The following is a 17,898-nucleotide window of genomic DNA, read 5'->3' as shown; positions in this document are numbered from 1 at the left end:
TGACCTCCATGCGTTTGTGTGAGCAATATTATTCTATTGGATCTGTGCAGTGTAATAAGCCATATGACATCCTCAATTTCCTGTTCCTGTTTTCTTAGCTAATTTAATTTGGGGATCCAACAGGACCAGTATGAACAAGTACTTCAAAACAGGATCCTACTTAAAGCTTACCCAGAGTTAACCACTTCAGCTGTTATTTTGATTTTTTGAGAATTAGGCATATGCAATATTGGACCCACCGGTGGGTCCCCAGAGTTGATGTGGTTAACCCTGATTAGATTGACAATACAGCATTTTTACTGATTGATTACATATGCATTCTTACAGAGTAAAGCAGTTTTTTTCATGATTTATATACATGCAAAAAATGGCATTCTGATTGTATAATTAATTGTCAAAGGCAACTCAAGGGTGTTGCTGATTCTGAACTCAGGGTCACATTGTAAACAGATGGGCGCATGCTTTGTATTCAGAATGGATTTATTCTTTGACCTTTAGATGTTAACTCAAAGGAACACACTGGACTTTGGTGTTCAAATGGAGCATGCTTTAAACATTCCCTACAGTTTAAGAGCAAACGCTGCACTTAATTTTTGTCTATACTGTAATCAGCATAAAGGACAAACAAAATGGTCAGACAGCATAAAAAATCTATTCAATCTGATTTTAACTAAATAAGTTGCTGTGGTTTCAAGCTTTTGGATTGTTTTAGCTAAACAAACTTTGGTTCACTTTAAAATATGAAGGAAATGTAAAATGTGAGCATTTGTGCACTCTTTTGAAATACAGTAAAGACATTTGTAATGTTACAAATGGTTTCAATTTCAAATAAATGCTCTATTTTTTTTTTTTTACTTTCTATTCATTAAAGAATCCTGAAAAATATTTTATCATAGTTTCCACAAAAATGTTAAGGATTAATATTAAACTTCAGCAGTCACATAAGTAAATACATTTTAAAATATATTGAAATAGCAAAGTTACTTTCAATTGTAATAATAGTTCATAATATTTCTGTTTTTTATGTATTTTGACCAAATAAATGCAACCTTGGTGAGCATAGGAGAATTCTTTTAAAAACATATATGGTAGTATGCAAAAAAAGATAATGATGAATTTTGTGGATTTTGATTGTTTCTGAGAACTGTTTTAAAATGATCTAAGCCCATAGAATTGAAATTACATCATTTCAATGAAATAAATATACTGACATATTCAATAAAGTCCTGAATTACTGACTCAATTAATAGTTGTGCTGAATCAATAGATGCCATTACAGAAAAGATTATGATATCACATGAAATTTACATTTGAAACATGCGTTCATAAACATCAACATAACCTGACAAAGAGTATACTGTCAGTAATTCAGGATTTTTAAACACTGACCCCCCACGGGTCTTTCTTCTTTCCATCCATTCCTGATTCTCTTCCGTTGCTGACCTCTTAACGTCTGTCCTTTCAGGAGATCTGAGAAGCTGGCCTCAAATGAATCAAAGATCTAAGTCTACAAACAAAAGCTCAGTTGTGAATAGAGAACCAGAGGAGTCTCCCATAAACACCTTTGGCTCGATCATGCATAAATTATCACAAAAACGTCACATCATCCTGTGACTGCACCCAACGCCAGTGTGCGTCATACTCCAGTTGAACTTTGCCATTAATTTTGCAGCTTTCCAACTCAACTTTGCCATTCTTGTAGGCTTTCATTTTAGGGCTCAGATTCTTCCCCAGCTTCTCAGCGAGAAAAGCCCTGGGTGAATCTGGTCTGACCATTTGCTTCACTGCTTTGTCCAGGATTCCATTGGTCTTGTTGGGCTGGTACGGTCTCGCTGTATCAGAGGATGCTTTATTCCAAACCTGAGCTTCTTCTTTAGGGGCATCTGACTTGACTTGTGGTGATCTGGTTCCAGATCCAGTGGAACTTCCCACTCCTCCTCCAGTAACTCTGGAGCTATCTGTCCCCAAAGGGGTGGCAGTGAGTATTGAATCAGTCCCACTAGAAGGGCAGTACTCATCTAGATCATCAGCTAATGTGTCCAGATAGCTGCCAATGGAAATGTTGTCCAGCTTGTCATGGGGGTCCTGCAGACTGCTCCAGCTGCCCCTCCATGAGGTGTCTTGACCCTCCCCTAAGCTGAACTGGCTGCTGGTCAGGCTGCTGCAGTGACTAGTGAGTGCACCACGCTCTTCCAGAAGCCATTTCACTGCCTCGATGCCCTCATGAAGCGCTAGCAACTGGTTCAAGATCTTGACATCTGCTGCTCGTAGATGAGCCTGAGTAGAGGAAATAAACATGGACATCAAGTTTTTTTTTCATTGGAATCTATAGTTCCATGAAGAACCTTTAACGTCCATGGAACTTTTTCATTGCACAAAAGGTTCTTCATAGTAGAAAAAGGTTCTTTAGGTTATTAAAATGTTCTTCACAATAAGAAAATCAAGGTTGTTTAGGGAACCTAAAGTGTTTTTTCTATTGCATCACCATGAAAACCCTCTTTTGGAACTTTTATTTTTAAAACTGTAGAAAGGAATAGTAGTCCATCCCCAAATCTTCTCATGCATATTTTCTTATATATTAAAATATTGTAATGTGAATATTCAAATAATGTAAATGAGATTTAATTTGCTCAAGTAAATTAGTTCTTTAGTCTCTTCCTCACACAAAGCTATTGTATGGCTCTAAAAATCTTTTTTTTTCATTTAGGAAGTGTGGCAACTTTAATAAATGCTCTAAATGCATTCTGATTAGTGCTGATTGTTGCATTAAGTCTAGGCTTCACAAGCATGACTGGAGTCCTGTGCTGACTGCAGAGCCGGAGGTCCATTACTGTAAATGCTGTTGAGATTTATAGATCTTCCTGACAACATCCATTCCTGTGAAGCACTCTTCTCTTCCTATATTCCACAGCAAATAGCCTTAGCAATTTTCATCTGACACATCTAAACTTAATGTCTAAATAAAAGTAAAACTGTTGCAAAAGAATGAATGGACTTCTGAGGGCAATGAATATTAATAACTGTAATCTGCTTAAATTAAAAATGAAATTATAATAAGTAAATTAAGTTTCCATCCACCTAAATGATACAGACAGACAGACAGACGGACAGACAGATGTTATATATGCTCAACATTCACATGATTAGCTTCCTCTTGGGCCATATTAAGAGTAAAAATGGATGCTATTGAATCTTCACTTGGACTTTTGATTAGATCATGCTTTTGTAATGTATTCTCATTTTATAACATATATATGTAAAACATTCCTTTAAAACATTCCTTTAAATATGTTATGAAGCTTCATTTGGCAGCAGAGAAGCATTTTTGTCAGGAATTTAGACATTTACTACATGTAACATGATATGCAATGTCCTGAACTCTTCTGACTGACTGAATAGCTCTCCAGCTCATAATACGCTCCTCATCGAATAGTCAGTGCTTCCTCTGTAAAAGCCACAGTACTTTGGCTCCCACAATCCCTGCCGGATACTGCCCTGTCTGCACCCCATCAGCTACGGTCACACAGCGCTTCTTAAAGGAACAGTTCACCCAAAAAGTAAAGTTCTGTCAACATTTACTTACCCTCAAGTCATTCAAAAAACCAAATTACTTACTTTTGTAGAACACAATGGAAACTGACATTCTCAGTCATCATTCATTTTCACTACACTTTTTTTCCATACTGTAAAAGTGAATGATAACTGAGACTGTGATTTTGCCTTGCCTAACTTTCCCATTTGTCTCCCACAATAAAAAAAAGAAAAAGAAAGAAAGAAACGTCTTGGTTACGTATGTAACCCTCGTTCCCTGAAGGAGGGAATGGAGACGTTACGAATGGGATCTCGCCGGAGAGCCAAATCACATTCGAGTGGTACAAAACGAGCCAATGGTACACAAAGTAATTTGGTCTGCGGGATTTGCATCGCGAGCTCTGCCCCGCAGAGTGGGTATATAAGGAGCAACGCGAGCAACTCGCATTCAAGTCTTCGCTGAGGAGCCGAGCCAGTTACCCGGCCATTTAGTGGAACAGCAATGTGGCAAGGGGACGTAACGTCTCTGTTCCCTCCTTCAGGGAACGAGGGTTACATACGTAACCAAGGCGTTCCCTTTCAGTCAGTCACGTTTGACGTTACGAATGGGGTCCCTTACAAAATGCCACATGGCTGTCTTCCAGTGACCCATGTGAGTGATAGCACCCTGTCGTAAGGCCAGCACGAGTGAGGGCCTATAGCTCACACAGAATACACTGGGTAGCATATTCCAGCTGGACGTATGCTAGCAGGCTGCCTGCCCGTGGGATGACTTACAGAAGGCAGGTATCCACCAAGGTGGTGATACATAAGAACTCTGAGGTACCCAGCCCGCAGGGTGGAAGTTTCAATGACAGAGCTGGCAAGGGGCTTGCCAAGGGAAAGACACATGCTGTGGAAAGACTTACTGTGGACATACACACGGGATTGCCCAGAAAGGGGAATCACAACACATGGAGGCACCTAGTCCCACACAGGGCTGACCAAAGGGCATGTACGCAAGTGTTGGACATTAACAGTGCTGGAGGAACCCAGGGTTCTGACTGAGGAACTCACCTGAGGGGAATAGCGCACGCATCCAGTCCGCGGAGTGGAATGGCGCAGCAAGCAGATTGACACCGAGCAGGTCCTTACTGGCCCGAAGGGGTGAGTACCCAGGAGGACATGGGCTCTACACGGAGATTATAAAATCTCGCGAATGTGTTAGGTGTTGCCCAGCCCGCAGCTCTACAGATGTCTGTTAGCGAGGCGCCAGGAGCCAGCGCCCAGGAGGAAGCTACACTCCTAGTTGAGTGAGCTCTCACCCCTAGGGGGCATGGCAGGTCTTGAGCCTGATCAGCCAGGACAATAGCATCCACTATCCAGTGGGATAACCTCTGCTTGGAGACAGCCTTTCCCTTCTGCTGGCCTTCGTAACAGGCAAAGAGCTGGTCTGAGGTCCTAAGGCACTGAGTTCTGTCCACTTAGGTGCGAAGCGCACTTACTGGACAGAGCAGCGCCAGGGCTGGGTCTGCCTCCTCCCGGGGCAGCACTTGCAAGTTCACCACCTGATTCCTAAAAGGAGTGGTGGGAACTTTGGGCACGTACCCAGGCCGGGGTCTCAAGATAACGTGAGAGTTGGCCGGCCCGAATTCCAGGCACGCTTGTCTGCCCGAATTCCAGGCAGGCGTGTCTGGTGGACACGGCTCTAGCTGAAGTGATGGTAGCTACCACCTGTGGTGGCAAGGTACCTAAACCTTCCGTGACCCATCCAGAACCCACACATGTAGGTTCCACACATCGGGACGTGGGTGCCAGAGGGTGCCCCGTCTCTGAGAAAGAAGGTCCTTTCTTTATAGGAATTGGCCAGGGAGGGGCTGTCGCGAGGAGTACAAGTTCGGGGAACCAGGTCCAGCCGGGCCAGAAAGGCGCAACCATGAGGACCTGCTCCTCGTCCTCCCTGATCTTGCACAACGTCTGTGCATGAAGGCTCATTTATGTAAAATTCTTCATACTGTAGAATACCAGTGAAAATGATTAAAAAAATAAAAAATTAGGGACCTGATCATGTTTTGCTTAAGTGTTTCTTTTTTTAATTGCTAATGCAACCTGCTGATGGAACACCACAGTCTGAACAAAATTAAGCATTGCTTGGTAATTGTTCAACAAAGTATGGATAGTTGTGTAAATATTGTCATACTAACAGATGTCTGAAGTTTTGGTTGATTTCATTACATATCTTTCTATCAAAGTTATCTGACATTATCAAGATGAATTTGTTCTGACAGTTTAACTCTGAGTTCTTGTCATATTTTATTACCAATTTCTAAACTACAGCAAATAAACTGTGATAATGTGAGAAATGTTGGTGTCTCAATACATTTTGGTTTGACTGTATATTTTATTTTACAGTGAAGACAATGCAGTGCTATTTTAAATTAACAAAAACAAACTTAAAAAACGTAAACATTGTGTAAATAGCACAAATAAATAAACAGAACGAACATACAGTACAAATTAAACCATTTCAGACAGGACCCACTGTACACCCTGCACCAGGGCCCCTCTAACCCCAGCTACGGCCCTGGATTAAGGTACCAAGACAGAGCACATCTGTATGCAATACAGTTTCATTATTGTTCATTATTATCCAGAGCGGCTAACTATAAATAATTTGTGCGACCAAATCATGTTTTGCGCCAGTAACTGAAAAAGTTAGTAGCACAAGTGCCATCAGTGGAAAAAGTTAGTGTAGTTCCCTGGGATGGGAAGTGCACTGGGCCTGCCATAAATGGACAGCATACTCTTATATATTTACATTTATTCACTTAGCTGACGCTTTTATCCAAAGCGACTTACAATTGCCACATATTTCAGAGGTCGCACACCTCTGGAGCAACTAGGGGTTAAGTGTCTTGCTCAGGGACACATTGGTGTCTCACAGTGGATTCGAACCCGGGTCTCTCACACCAAAGACATGTGTCTTATCCACTGCGCTAGCACCACCACACTTTTTTTAAAACTCACCTTTCAGTTCATTACATTTTACATTTATCCATTTAGCTGACGCTTTTATCCAAATCGACTTACAATTGCTATATATGTCAGAGGTCGCATGCCTCTGGAGCAACTAGGGGTTAAGTGTCTTGCTCAGGGACACATTGGTGTCTCACAGTGGATTCGAACCCAGGTCTCTCACACCAAAGACGTGTGTCTTATCCACTGCGCCAACACCACCCATATAGATACACATCCATTTTTGTTTTTTATGTTCAACAATAAAAATTATGTCATCCCAAACCCTTGTGACGTTATTTTTTCTGTGAAACACAAAAGGTGAAACTCTGGAATATGTACTGGTTGCTTATTGACAACTGACTTAGCTTGGAAAAGGACAGAAAAGTACCAATAAAATACTACAAAAGTAGTCCAATATCTTTCAAAGCCAAAATGGTAGCTCAGATCCAGGTTTTCCACAAATAAAGAAAGCCATATGGGTTTGGAATGACATGAATATGAGTAAATAATGACCAAATCATCAGACATATTTCTGGGTGAACTACTAAATAAAATAGACCTTAAAAAAGCGAAATAAATGAAAACATTGTCAGTGTAACCCCATGCAATACAGTGCACTGCAATAATATATATTATAATATATATATATATATATATGCAGTGCGTATATAGCTTCCATCCTTCCACACAAGCCACACAGTGACCCACAGACTCTCCTGAGGGAGAACATTCCACAGTGTCTGAGGCTCACACTGGAGATTCTCAAAGCCAGAAGAATTCCATTTTCCCACTCCTTAAAACCATAGCTTATACGTCGTGTGTTCTAATCCCTGAAATTCTGGATAGCTTATTTTCCATGCTGTGGTGTCCTGCTCTGTTAAGTATCACACCACACCATGTAGCTCTGTGTGCGTGTTAAAATAAATATATTATCACTCATAGTAGTGTTAAAATAGGCAAAGATATATTATAATATTATACAGCTGCATTCAGTTTATTTTGCAATAATGCAAAAAAAAAAAGCCCTTCAAAGATGAGGAGGCTTTAAGCATGCATTCAGGTATGTGAAAAACATTGACACTGCCATTTCTGCATTTCATTGTGAAATACTGTATTAAGTAAAGCTACTGCACACATTTTTTTGACAAACTTATCAGTTAAAGTAATAGTTTACCCAAAAACTATGTTGAATGTGTTCAAGTACACACAAGTTGCATGTATTCAGACTTGCCATATCACACATCCATCACATGGATAGTCATATAAATTATGATTATGGTGCTCATTTTACAGTCAGGGTCAAAAATTAAAAATGACAGGGGACAAAAATGCACCAGATATTCATGTGCTATTATTAGTATTTTTTTAATTCAATTCTATTCCAGTTACGCACCTCTGCAGAAACCATAGTGACCCATAGATAAAACTTTTTGTTTTGGATGATTAAAAACTTAAGTCAGCTGTATAAACAGTGAATATGACGAAAACACTCCCAATCTTTTCATAACTGCAATTCTGCTATGAAGGTAGACAGTAGAGAGCTATGTAACATAGTAACTGGTGAGTTATTTAAAATCATAAGAATAATATTTCTAGCACTATATTATTTTTCATTATTTAAAGCTACTGTATTTAATGTTAAATTGATATGTAATAATTGTTCAGAATTTTTCACCCATTTCAAGGGCATCACAGTTTACAGAAATATATCACTGCTCTCCCTTCCTAACCTCTACCAATGAATTTGAACTATACTCAGCTTTTCGATGCCATGGACTCTGCCTAATATCATGATCCCCTTATGAGGTATTTCTTTCCAAACGTATGAAATGAATTTGAACTATACTCAGCTTTTCGATGCCATGGACTCTGCCTAGTATCATGATCCCCTTGTGAGGTATTTCTTTCCAAACGTATGAAAGTAGCTATAGATATTTAAATATATGAAGACCTATGTTCAAGATATTACTCAAAAAATATTAGGCATTTAAAGTTTGTATTTTTAACCGTTAATAAAGTTCCCCTATAATGCCTTTTTGAATATAACCTTTCATGCAGTGCGTCATGTACCTTTATGTGAACATAAACTATTTGCAAATTTCACTGCAAAGTGAAGCCGACAGTGTTATTGTTATTGTTTAACAAAAATAAAATTGCAGCTCGCAATTGCCTAAAGGAGTCATCAGGAATTCGAATCTTATTCGATTACGGCTGTATGACACGAAGTAACACATTTGCATAATTTTCGCCCACGTTCTACGTTTGCCAACTTGCCCATCCTCAAATAGTACAATTTCTGTGTGGTTAACATCATGTCGAGAAGATGCTGTATCCTACGCTGTAAGAGTAAATTTGCTTCATCACATCTTACAATTACCACAAACTTGTTAACACTTTACAATTAAAGGTGCTGTATGTAGGATTGACACCGAGTGGTTGAACTAGGTATTGCAGTCCAAATACTAAATATTGGAGAGGGGTTTTTTTTCACCCGGCCCCTCCTCCTCAGACTTGACGCACACGCAGGTTGCCAGATTGACGACACCAAAAGAAACTAGCACACTTGACGATGAATGAAATGAAATACTCTGTGTTCTCTTATGAGAGTTCTCTCGTACTGCATCTTAGCTAAGACGCTACGGGAAAAGTCTTTTTTCACGAAATACTGAAGCAAAAAATTATCCTTAATTTTGAATTTTTGTAAAGCGCATTTGCAGCAGTACACAGCCATAGGCTGCTCTGCAGCAAGTGCACAGCCTATCGAGGCCAGGCTGATGCAATATCAGACCAATTAGGACGCTTCGCGCCCATCACGCCACTTCCCGCCGAAACGGGTGTGGCCCAACCCTATTAAAGGAGCTCGAAAAGGCTGACTCACCTGATTTTTCATCTCTTCAGCGAAGCTCACGCATCGCTGGATCACGGAGGAAGCAAGCGCCGTCTGAGAAGCATCTCAGCGGGACGAGCCATTCTGAAGCTGCTGGCCTTCGCCGCCTTCTACTGCCGTTCCTGCTGCGTGGTACGGCGCACATATCCTTTCAATTCTGTTATATCCAGCTGTTCTTTATGCGTGTGTGTGTGTTCGCCCTGCGACACACACTCGTAAAAGAGCTTGCGTCTTTTTTAAGATGCCTTCCTCCGGCTCGTCAGAGCCCCACTCAGCGAGGGAGACCGGTACGTCATCTGTGTCTCCTGCCTGGGTGAAGATCATGCAGCGCTCGCGCTCGCTGACGGCGGATGCCCTCACTGCGAGCTGTTGCCATGGTGACTCTGAGGACTCGCTTGGCCTTTTCTCTGAGCCTGCATTCTCCGCTGCACTGAGGCGCCGCACTCTGCTAGCTTCGGGAAGTGAGGGCTGGGCGAGCTCCGAGGATCTCGCACCTTCTGCTCAGAAGCCCAGCAAATGAGCTGACATCGAGAAGGAGCCGAGGCGAGTGCTCACGCTGGCCGCGACGAGTGGATGGTAGTTTCCTCTCGGATGAGCGGGCTTACTTCTCAAAGCCCGCCTCATTTCTTCCTGAGCTTCACGAAGAGGTGGCAAAGGCTTGGAACGCTCCATATTCAGCGTGAACTCGTTCGTCTGTCTCACTAGCATTCTCCACACTGGATGATGCTAAAAACAGGAACTACCAGTCACTTCCGCGGGTGGAACAGGCGATAGCGACGCACCTCTGCTGGACGGCGGACGAAAGCAGTGTTGCCATCTAAAGCCTGCTGCATGACGTCACCTCTGCTCGCGCGAATCTTCTGCTGCTGAGCAGGCTGCGTCTGCACTGCACACGATGGCTGCTTCATCGAAGCGCCGGTGTACGAGTTCCGCTGTGGCCGAGCTCTCACCCAAGCACGCCGCTGTTTCAGTTCCAGGAATTGTGACTGTCTCAGCGTTTTCTGCAACGCGCAAGCCTGCACAGTTGCCCGCTTGCCTGCACACAAAAGCCGTTATCAGAACAGCTTCAGCAACGCAGCTCGAGACCCCCGTTCTCGCTCTACCGGCTGTCGCCCCGCGCCGCGGGGACCGCGGCAGAGGATTACGGTGAGGCCGGGAGCCCCGAAGCCATCCTAGGAAAGCGCCGGTGTACGAGTCGCCGCGGCCGAACTCACACCTAAGCGCGCCGCTGTTTCAGTTCCAGGGATTGTGACTGTTTCAGCGTCTTTTGCAATGCGCAAGCCTGTACGGTGGCCCGATTGTGCCTAAAAAAAAACAAAAAAAAAACAGATATTTCCCGAAAAAGGTGTAATTTCTGGTGTCCCGGCCACGGCCGATGGTGCTATAAATGTAGTGACGATGCCCACTGCTCAGTGCCCATCTCCACATATAAGCACAGCCCATCACACAGGGCTCGCGCCCATGAAAGCGACTCAAGTCGATCGCGCGCACTGCATAGTAAACGTGCCCACTCCTCAGTGCCCACAATTACTATGTCACACGCGTCATGTGGTTTCTGTAAAAACGAAACCCGTGCACGTTCGTCCGGCCACGGCCGATGGTGCTATAAATGTAGTGACGATGCCCACTGCTCAGTGCCCATCTCCACATATAAGCACAGCCCTTCACAGGGCTCGCGCCTATAAGATCGACTCTGATCGGTCACGCGCTCCACATAGTAAATGTGCCCACTCCTCAGTGCCCACAAACACTATGTCACACACGGCGCGTGGTTTCTGTAAAAACGAAACCCGTGCACGTACGCTCTGCCCAGGCAGACAGCGAGTCGAAAGCAGTAAATGTGCACACTTGCAGCCCACAGTTACTCGCAGACATCACGAGTCTCACGGGACCCGCTCAGCCCTCCCTCAATCGGTTAAGCGCCGGGACGGGGTCGAGGAGGAGCGATCTGCCCGCTGTGATCAGAGCGCTCCCCGCCTCAAATGCCACAGGCGTGACGCCCATGTTACAGCACACCGAAGCGCCGCTGTTGCTCAGTCAACAGAGCGCGCTTCGCATCCAGCCCTTAGCCATTCATGCAGATGCATGTTCAGCGCTTCCAGGGGTTTCGGATTGGGTGCTAGGCATTATAAGGAGAGGCTACTCGCTACAGTTTTTTCGACGCCCTCCGCGCTTGTTAGCGCGTGTCGAAACCACGGTCAAAACAGAAGTTGCACGCATACTTCGGGCCGAAATATCAAAACTGTTGAGCAGAGGGGCTGTAGAGCCTGTGTCTCAAGCTCAAAGCGAGGGGGGGCTGTACAGCAGATACTTTCTAGTGCCCAAGAGACGGGGGTCTCAGGCTTATACTGGATCTAAGACAGCTGAACAAGGCATTGGTGAAACGCAGTTTCAGAATGCTTACGACCAGGAAGCTCCTCGCGCATATTCGCAGAGGAGACTGGTTCATGTCAATAGATCTGAAGGACGCGCATTTTCAAATACAGATGGCGTCAAGTCACAGGCGATATTTGAGATTTGCCTTCGAGGGCCAGGCATACCAGTTTGCAGTCCTGCCGTTCGGCTTGTCCGTAGCTCCTCGTACGTTTACGAAGTGCATGGACGCAGCGCTCGCTCCTCTCAGACTCAGAGGCATGCGAGTGCTGTACTATTTGGACGACTGGCTGATTCTGGCTCAATCACCAGTGGAGCTTGTGGAGCACAGGGCCGTTTTACTCGATCACCTCGAGAAACTCGGTCTCAGTGTCAACTAGACGAAGAGTTGCTGAACACCAGTCAGACGATACTGTTTTGGGTTTTAGTTCTGGACTCACGTTCCATGACGGCGCGGCTGTCACCACAGCGCGCGTTGGGCATTCAGCGCGCGGCGCGACCGTTTCGCTCAGAGAATGTCAGAGGATGCTGGGTCTCATGGCCTCAGCATCTCCGGTTCCGCAGTTGGGCCTGCTCCGCATGCGCCCCCTGCAGTTCTGGCTGAAAGCGCGGGTACCACGCGGAGCGTGGGTATCTGGTCGACTGCGTCTCAAGGTCAATCAGGGCTGTGTTACCTCCACTTCGGGATGGGGAGCGCTGCTCGAGGGCAGACCGTCCTTTGGCCTGTGGTCAGAACGGGAAAGGCTCCAACATATCAACTGTCTGGAAATGCTGGCAGTGGAGAACGCGCTGACGCGCTTTTGTCCCCGAATCAAGGGACACCACGTCTTAGTCTGTTCGGACGACATGTCTGTGGTGTCCTACAGAAATCGCCAGGGCGGTCTCGGGTCCCGAAACCTGTACAGGTTGGCAGAACGCCTCCTGGTTCGGGCTCAGTGCAACTTGCGCTCGCTGAGGGCTGTTCATGTGCCTGGGCTACAGAATCTGGATCCAGACAGGCTGTCCAGAAGCAACATTCCCACGGGCAAATGGTCTCTGCACCCGCAAACAGTCCGGCTGTTGTGGGAGAGATTTGGCAGGGCGGAGGTGGACCTCTTCGCGTCCCACGAAAACACTCACTGCCCCGCGTTTTTTTCCAAGGACGAAAGCGCGCTGTCACGGAGATAGCCGTGCTGCCTGCTTTATGCTTTTTCTCCCGTCTCCCTCCTTCTGCAGGTGATAGAACGGGTGAGAGAAACGAGATGTTCAATACTGCTTGTAGCACCTTTTTGGAAGAACCAACCATGGTTCCCAGATTTGATGCAGTTAGCAGACATCGCCCCGTGGCCAGTGCCATTGAGGAGGGACCTCCTCTCGCAGGCCAGGGGCTTGATTTGGCACCCTCAACCGGAGTTGTGGTCCCTCCATGTGTGGGCGCTCAACGGTTACCCGCTGATCTCTCAGTGGGAGTGCTAAATACCATCACTCAGGCTAGAGCTCCGTCGACACGACGGCTGTATGCCTCGAAGTCGAGGTCGGTGTTCTCCAGCTGGTGCACGGCTCGGGGATGTTCACCCCTTAGTTGTGAGGTGACGGAGGTTCTCTCCTTCCTACAGGAGCTGTTGGATAAGGGCAGAGCCCCATCCACGCTCGAAGTTTATGTGGCGGCCATCGCAGCTATTCTGAACAGCGCTCAGTCAGTCAATAGGAAGGAACGATTTGGTCATCCGCTTCCTTAGAGGAGCTAGGAGGCTGAATCCTCCCAGACCTCTGTCAGTCCCTATATGGGACCTTGCGGCGGTTTTGGAGGCCATGAAGGGTCCCCCTTCTGAGCCTATCCAATCGATTAGCCTCCAGCATCTGTCGTTCAAGACAGTATTCTTGTTGGCTCTCGCTTCAGTGAAGCGTGTGGGTGACCTGCACGCGCTCTCTGTGAGCCTGTCGTGCTTGGAGTTTGGGCCTAATGACTCAAGGGTCATACTCAAACCTAGGCACGGTTATGTGCCGAAGTCCCTCAACACGCCGTTTCGGCGTTTTCGAATGGCTGTTTCGAGACAGACTCTATCCAGATGGATAGTTGACGCCATAGCGTTAGCTTACGCTTCCAGGGGCCTTCAGTGCCCACTGAGCGTCAGAGCAGACTCCACACGGGGCGTCGCCTCGTCGTGGGCGTGGTCTACTGGGATCTCCTTGCAGGATATATGTATGGCGGCAGGTTGGGCCTCACCGTCTGCATTTATCAGGTTCTATAACCTGGAGGTTCCCGCCTTGCAAGCAAGGCTGCTGTCGGTATAGCCGAATCAGGGCCCTGATGGGAATTCTGAGTTCGTGAGCATTATGCGCTGCCGACTGTTATATGGGCAGTATTGCGTAAGACCCGCATTGCCACATTGGTCAGGCCTTGCCTCGACTGTGTGATGTTATATTGCCGCATCTACGGGTGCTGCTAGATATGGGACGGAGGGCTCCCCCCCTTTCCTGTCCTGGACTCTCTGTGAGTCCCTCGGGTGACTGTGCACTGTATATCCTGGGCGTTGCTTCAGGTTTATTGGTGTGTGATCCCTGCGCGCACAGCGTTTTACATGGGGTTCCCGTAGTGTCTTAGCTAAGACGCAGTACGAGAGAACTCTCGTAAGAGAACGTACTCGGTTACTAACGTAACCTCGGTTCTCTCTAGAAGAGGGAACGAGTACTGCGTTCTCTGCCGTGCGTACGATTCACTCTGGTTCGCTTCGGCGATGAAATAAATCAGATGAGTCAGCCTTTTCGAGCTCCTTTTATAGGGTTGGGCCACACCCGTTTCGGCATGAAGTGGCAAGATTGGCGCGAAGCGTCCTAATTGGTCTGATATTGCATCAGCCTGTGCTCGATAGGCTGTGCACTTGCTGCAGAGAAGCCAATGAGCGAGCGAGCTGTTTTGCCTATGGCTGTGTACTGCTGCAAATGCGCAAAAATTCAAAATTAAGGATAATTTTTTGCTTCAGTATTTCGTGAAAAGAGACTTTTCCCGTAGCGTCTTAGCTAAGACGCAGTACTCGTTCCCTCTTCTAGAGAGAACTGAGGTTACGTTAGTAACCGAGTACGTTTTCCGCCAACTGGGTGCCGAAATACAATTGGATAAACTAGCAGTGGGTGGGTTTCACAAACCAAACCAAAGATGGACATTCCAGCCCAGTTCGCACATTTTCAAAGGAGAATAACTGACTGTAAGCATTGTTTTTCAGATAAACAAGTATGTTAACTTAGCATGTTTCTTAAATATCTGCAAACATATTATGGTATTTTAATGCTTTAGTAGAGTCAAAAACATACATACAGCACCTTTAACACTGAGAAATGTCCTGCTCCAGTCATGATTGCGAATCAGTCTCTTGTCCATCAGCCATCAGACTCTGGCTCAAATTGGTAAAGGTACAATCAAAACCATCTTTTCTATGTATTGACAAGTCTCTCCAGGGCTGCCATGGGCGTTTCGTTTCCGACATGCGTTGTATGCAGTAGACCAATCACAAAGGACTGGGCCATCTGACCAATTACAACAGTGAGGGCTCAAGGAAAGGAGGGGTTTAGAGAGACTGATTCTTTGAACCAGTCGTTTACGAATCATTTAGAAATTAGGTAAAATTAAATCTATTTTTTGAGAAAGCAACATGTCTTTTGACCTTGCATATGCATGTGAACCTGTAGGAGAACAAAATTAGCAACCTTAATAAAAATGGCATAATAGGGGCACTTAAAAAAACAGGGTTGTCAAAAAGAATAAATACGCTACCGTTCAAAATTTTGGGGTCTCTTATGATCAGCAAGGCTGAATTTGTTTGTTCAAAAATACTGTAAAATCATATTATAATTTAAAATAAATGTGTTCTATTTTTATCAAATGTAACATGTAATTTATTCCTGTGATGGCAAAGCTCCAGTCTTCAGTGTTAAATGTTCCTTCAGAACTGTTAATGTTTAAAACAACTGTGTTGCTTAATATTTTTGGAAATCATGACACACTTGTTTGCTCTTTGATGAATAGAAAGAAAAGAACAGCATTTATTTGAATTAAATATATAAAAATCTTTACTGTCATTTTTTATTTGACCGGTAGTGTAAATAATATTGAAAATTACAATAAAACTTTATTAATATAAAATAGAAATTAGTGGCAAACTAGTGATACATTGAAATCATAATACTGTAAATCATAATACTGTAAATAATAATAATAATAATAAAATAAAAAAATATAAGAATAATATTCCTCTTAATTTCTGTGGATCACCTTGCAATTTCCTTCTCTGTATTTCTATTCATTTCTGTTTCAAGCCTGTAAACCATATGTACATTTTAGTTGTGTTGATGTTTTACACAATTACAGCACAATTACTTGTTTTGTTGAACTAGGGTTTGCCAAAGCATACAGATAATAAACACATAATTAGAAAAAAAATGTCAAGATGTTGCTTTTAGCACCCTTCACCTTTTTATCTGAAACCACATACAGGCTTGTCTACACAGATATTGGCTGATGCAGTAAACCTCTGACATGTTAAGATCATCCCAGCGGTAGGCTATCCTCAGCAAATTAATAACACTGCTTTCCAAAAATCTGAAATGCAACTGGCAGTAGCATAATCCATGTCAGTTTAGGGGGCCTTTTACAAATTCTCCCACTCAGTAAAGAGCACAAAAGCCACAACATCAGGGTCCACTTGCTTAATAATTCTGCATTCCACAGGGAAACAAGCACATTTCCCTAACTACAACAATTCTTTATACAACCGAGGACGCATCCGCCCCAAGAGTTTAAAGTTACAGTATGAAGCATGAACACTGAAAACAGCAGCAAATCTTTTACCACAACTCAAGCTAATCCTTCACTTAAACATCATGACAGACATGTGGTTGCAAGCAATTCATCTGTTCATTAAAAAGATCATTGCTTGTATAACAGCTTTAGGGTCTTGTTTCAATGCACTATTTACTCTTTGGCATACTGTGAGAAATTATTTTGCTTGCGGATGATTTGGTTTGTGGAATGTGGTTTGGGACCCTACAAAATGAGAAAACAACAACATGCTGCAGGCTTCTTCTTGAGGGCTATGTTATGAAAAGATACAATCAGTATAAGAGCTGTACACTGGAATATGTACCAGAAAAAAACAAGGAATCAAAAAAAAAAAAAAAAATCAAAAACTCCCTGTGTCATCCACACATTTATAAAACTAGCACATACCTGTACACACATTTTTTGTTAACTCTATTGTCACACCCTTTATTCATTTTATGCAGAGTGAATTTTAAGATAAAGAGTATAAATAAAAGGTTATCAAATAAAGGGTAGAAATCAATAACCAAGAATAAATCTGATGGGAGTAAATTAAATTAATTTATTAGTTTAGTAGCAATAATAGCGATGTAGAATTGGCTCTTACCATCTCCATTTTAAGTTTTTGGATCTTCTCATCCAGGCCCTTCTTCTCAGTCTCATTACTGTCAGTCCGATGATGAGAGATAATTTTGTGCTCCTCTCTCATCCATTTCAATAGCCCCTCTGGGGTCTTTCTCCCCACTTTCAACTCCAGATCCTTTAAATCTGGGACTGCTTCACAGCTATTGCTCTCCTCCATGATTATAAAAAAGATCTAATTAGAAGAAAAGAGGGCAAAAGAAAGGAAATGCTTGACTATTGCCCTGGATTAAAAAATTTATCTCCACGACTAAGTTATGATTAACACTGATATACAGTATTATGCCTAAAAAATCTTACGCGACACTTTGTGATTATGTGTAAACATCGCCTATAACAGTCTTCAAGTATTATTGCTGAAATCCGCAAAAAAAAAAAACATCAACAGCGTCACACGCGTTAACTGAGCTGAACGCATCATCACACATGAGAGTGACATACCTGATTAATATTCTAAACATTCACACCACTGTTTTCTTCCCCAAATGCAGCCTGTATGATCTCCTTCAGTGGGAAAGACAGACCACCTGAGCATGATGCGAGTCTCTCTGAAGATTCGTCGTTCAAATCCATCCGATCTGCGTGCTGTTCAATCTCCTTGGCAGTGCTGAAGATTCCGTGACCATGATCAGGTAAACTGTGGATGTGATGCTCGGAGACGGAGTCAGGTTTA

At 43.9% G+C, this 17,898-nt stretch overlaps 1 protein-coding gene across 2 annotated transcripts; it reads right to left on the bottom strand.

The window, feature by feature from the left end:
• Positions 1 to 462: 462 nt before the first annotated feature.
• LOC132151853 (leucine rich adaptor protein 1-like) lies at positions 463 to 17,894 on the bottom strand. Of its 2 annotated transcripts, none has more exons than XM_059560298.1 (3): positions 17,750 to 17,894; positions 17,191 to 17,400; positions 463 to 2,277 (listed from the first exon to the last, which is right to left on the bottom strand). In XM_059560298.1, exons 2-3 carry the CDS (start codon positions 17,383 to 17,385, stop codon positions 1,588 to 1,590), a joined length of 885 nt encoding a protein of 294 aa, XP_059416281.1. In that variant the 5' UTR covers positions 17,386 to 17,400; positions 17,750 to 17,894; the 3' UTR covers positions 463 to 1,587. The 2 variants fall into 2 exon arrangements, with proteins under 2 accessions (XP_059416281.1, XP_059416280.1); XM_059560297.1 differs by having other exon boundaries at positions 17,663 to 17,778.
• Between the last annotated feature and the right edge of the window lie 4 nt (positions 17,895 to 17,898).

Source organism: Carassius carassius, chromosome 10 (genome assembly GCF_963082965.1).
Source record: "Carassius carassius chromosome 10, fCarCar2.1, whole genome shotgun sequence".
NCBI lineage: Eukaryota > Metazoa > Chordata > Actinopteri > Cypriniformes > Cyprinidae > Carassius > Carassius carassius.
The sequence above is the reverse complement of the archived record's forward strand: the minus strand, read 5'-3'. Positions and strand labels throughout refer to the sequence as shown.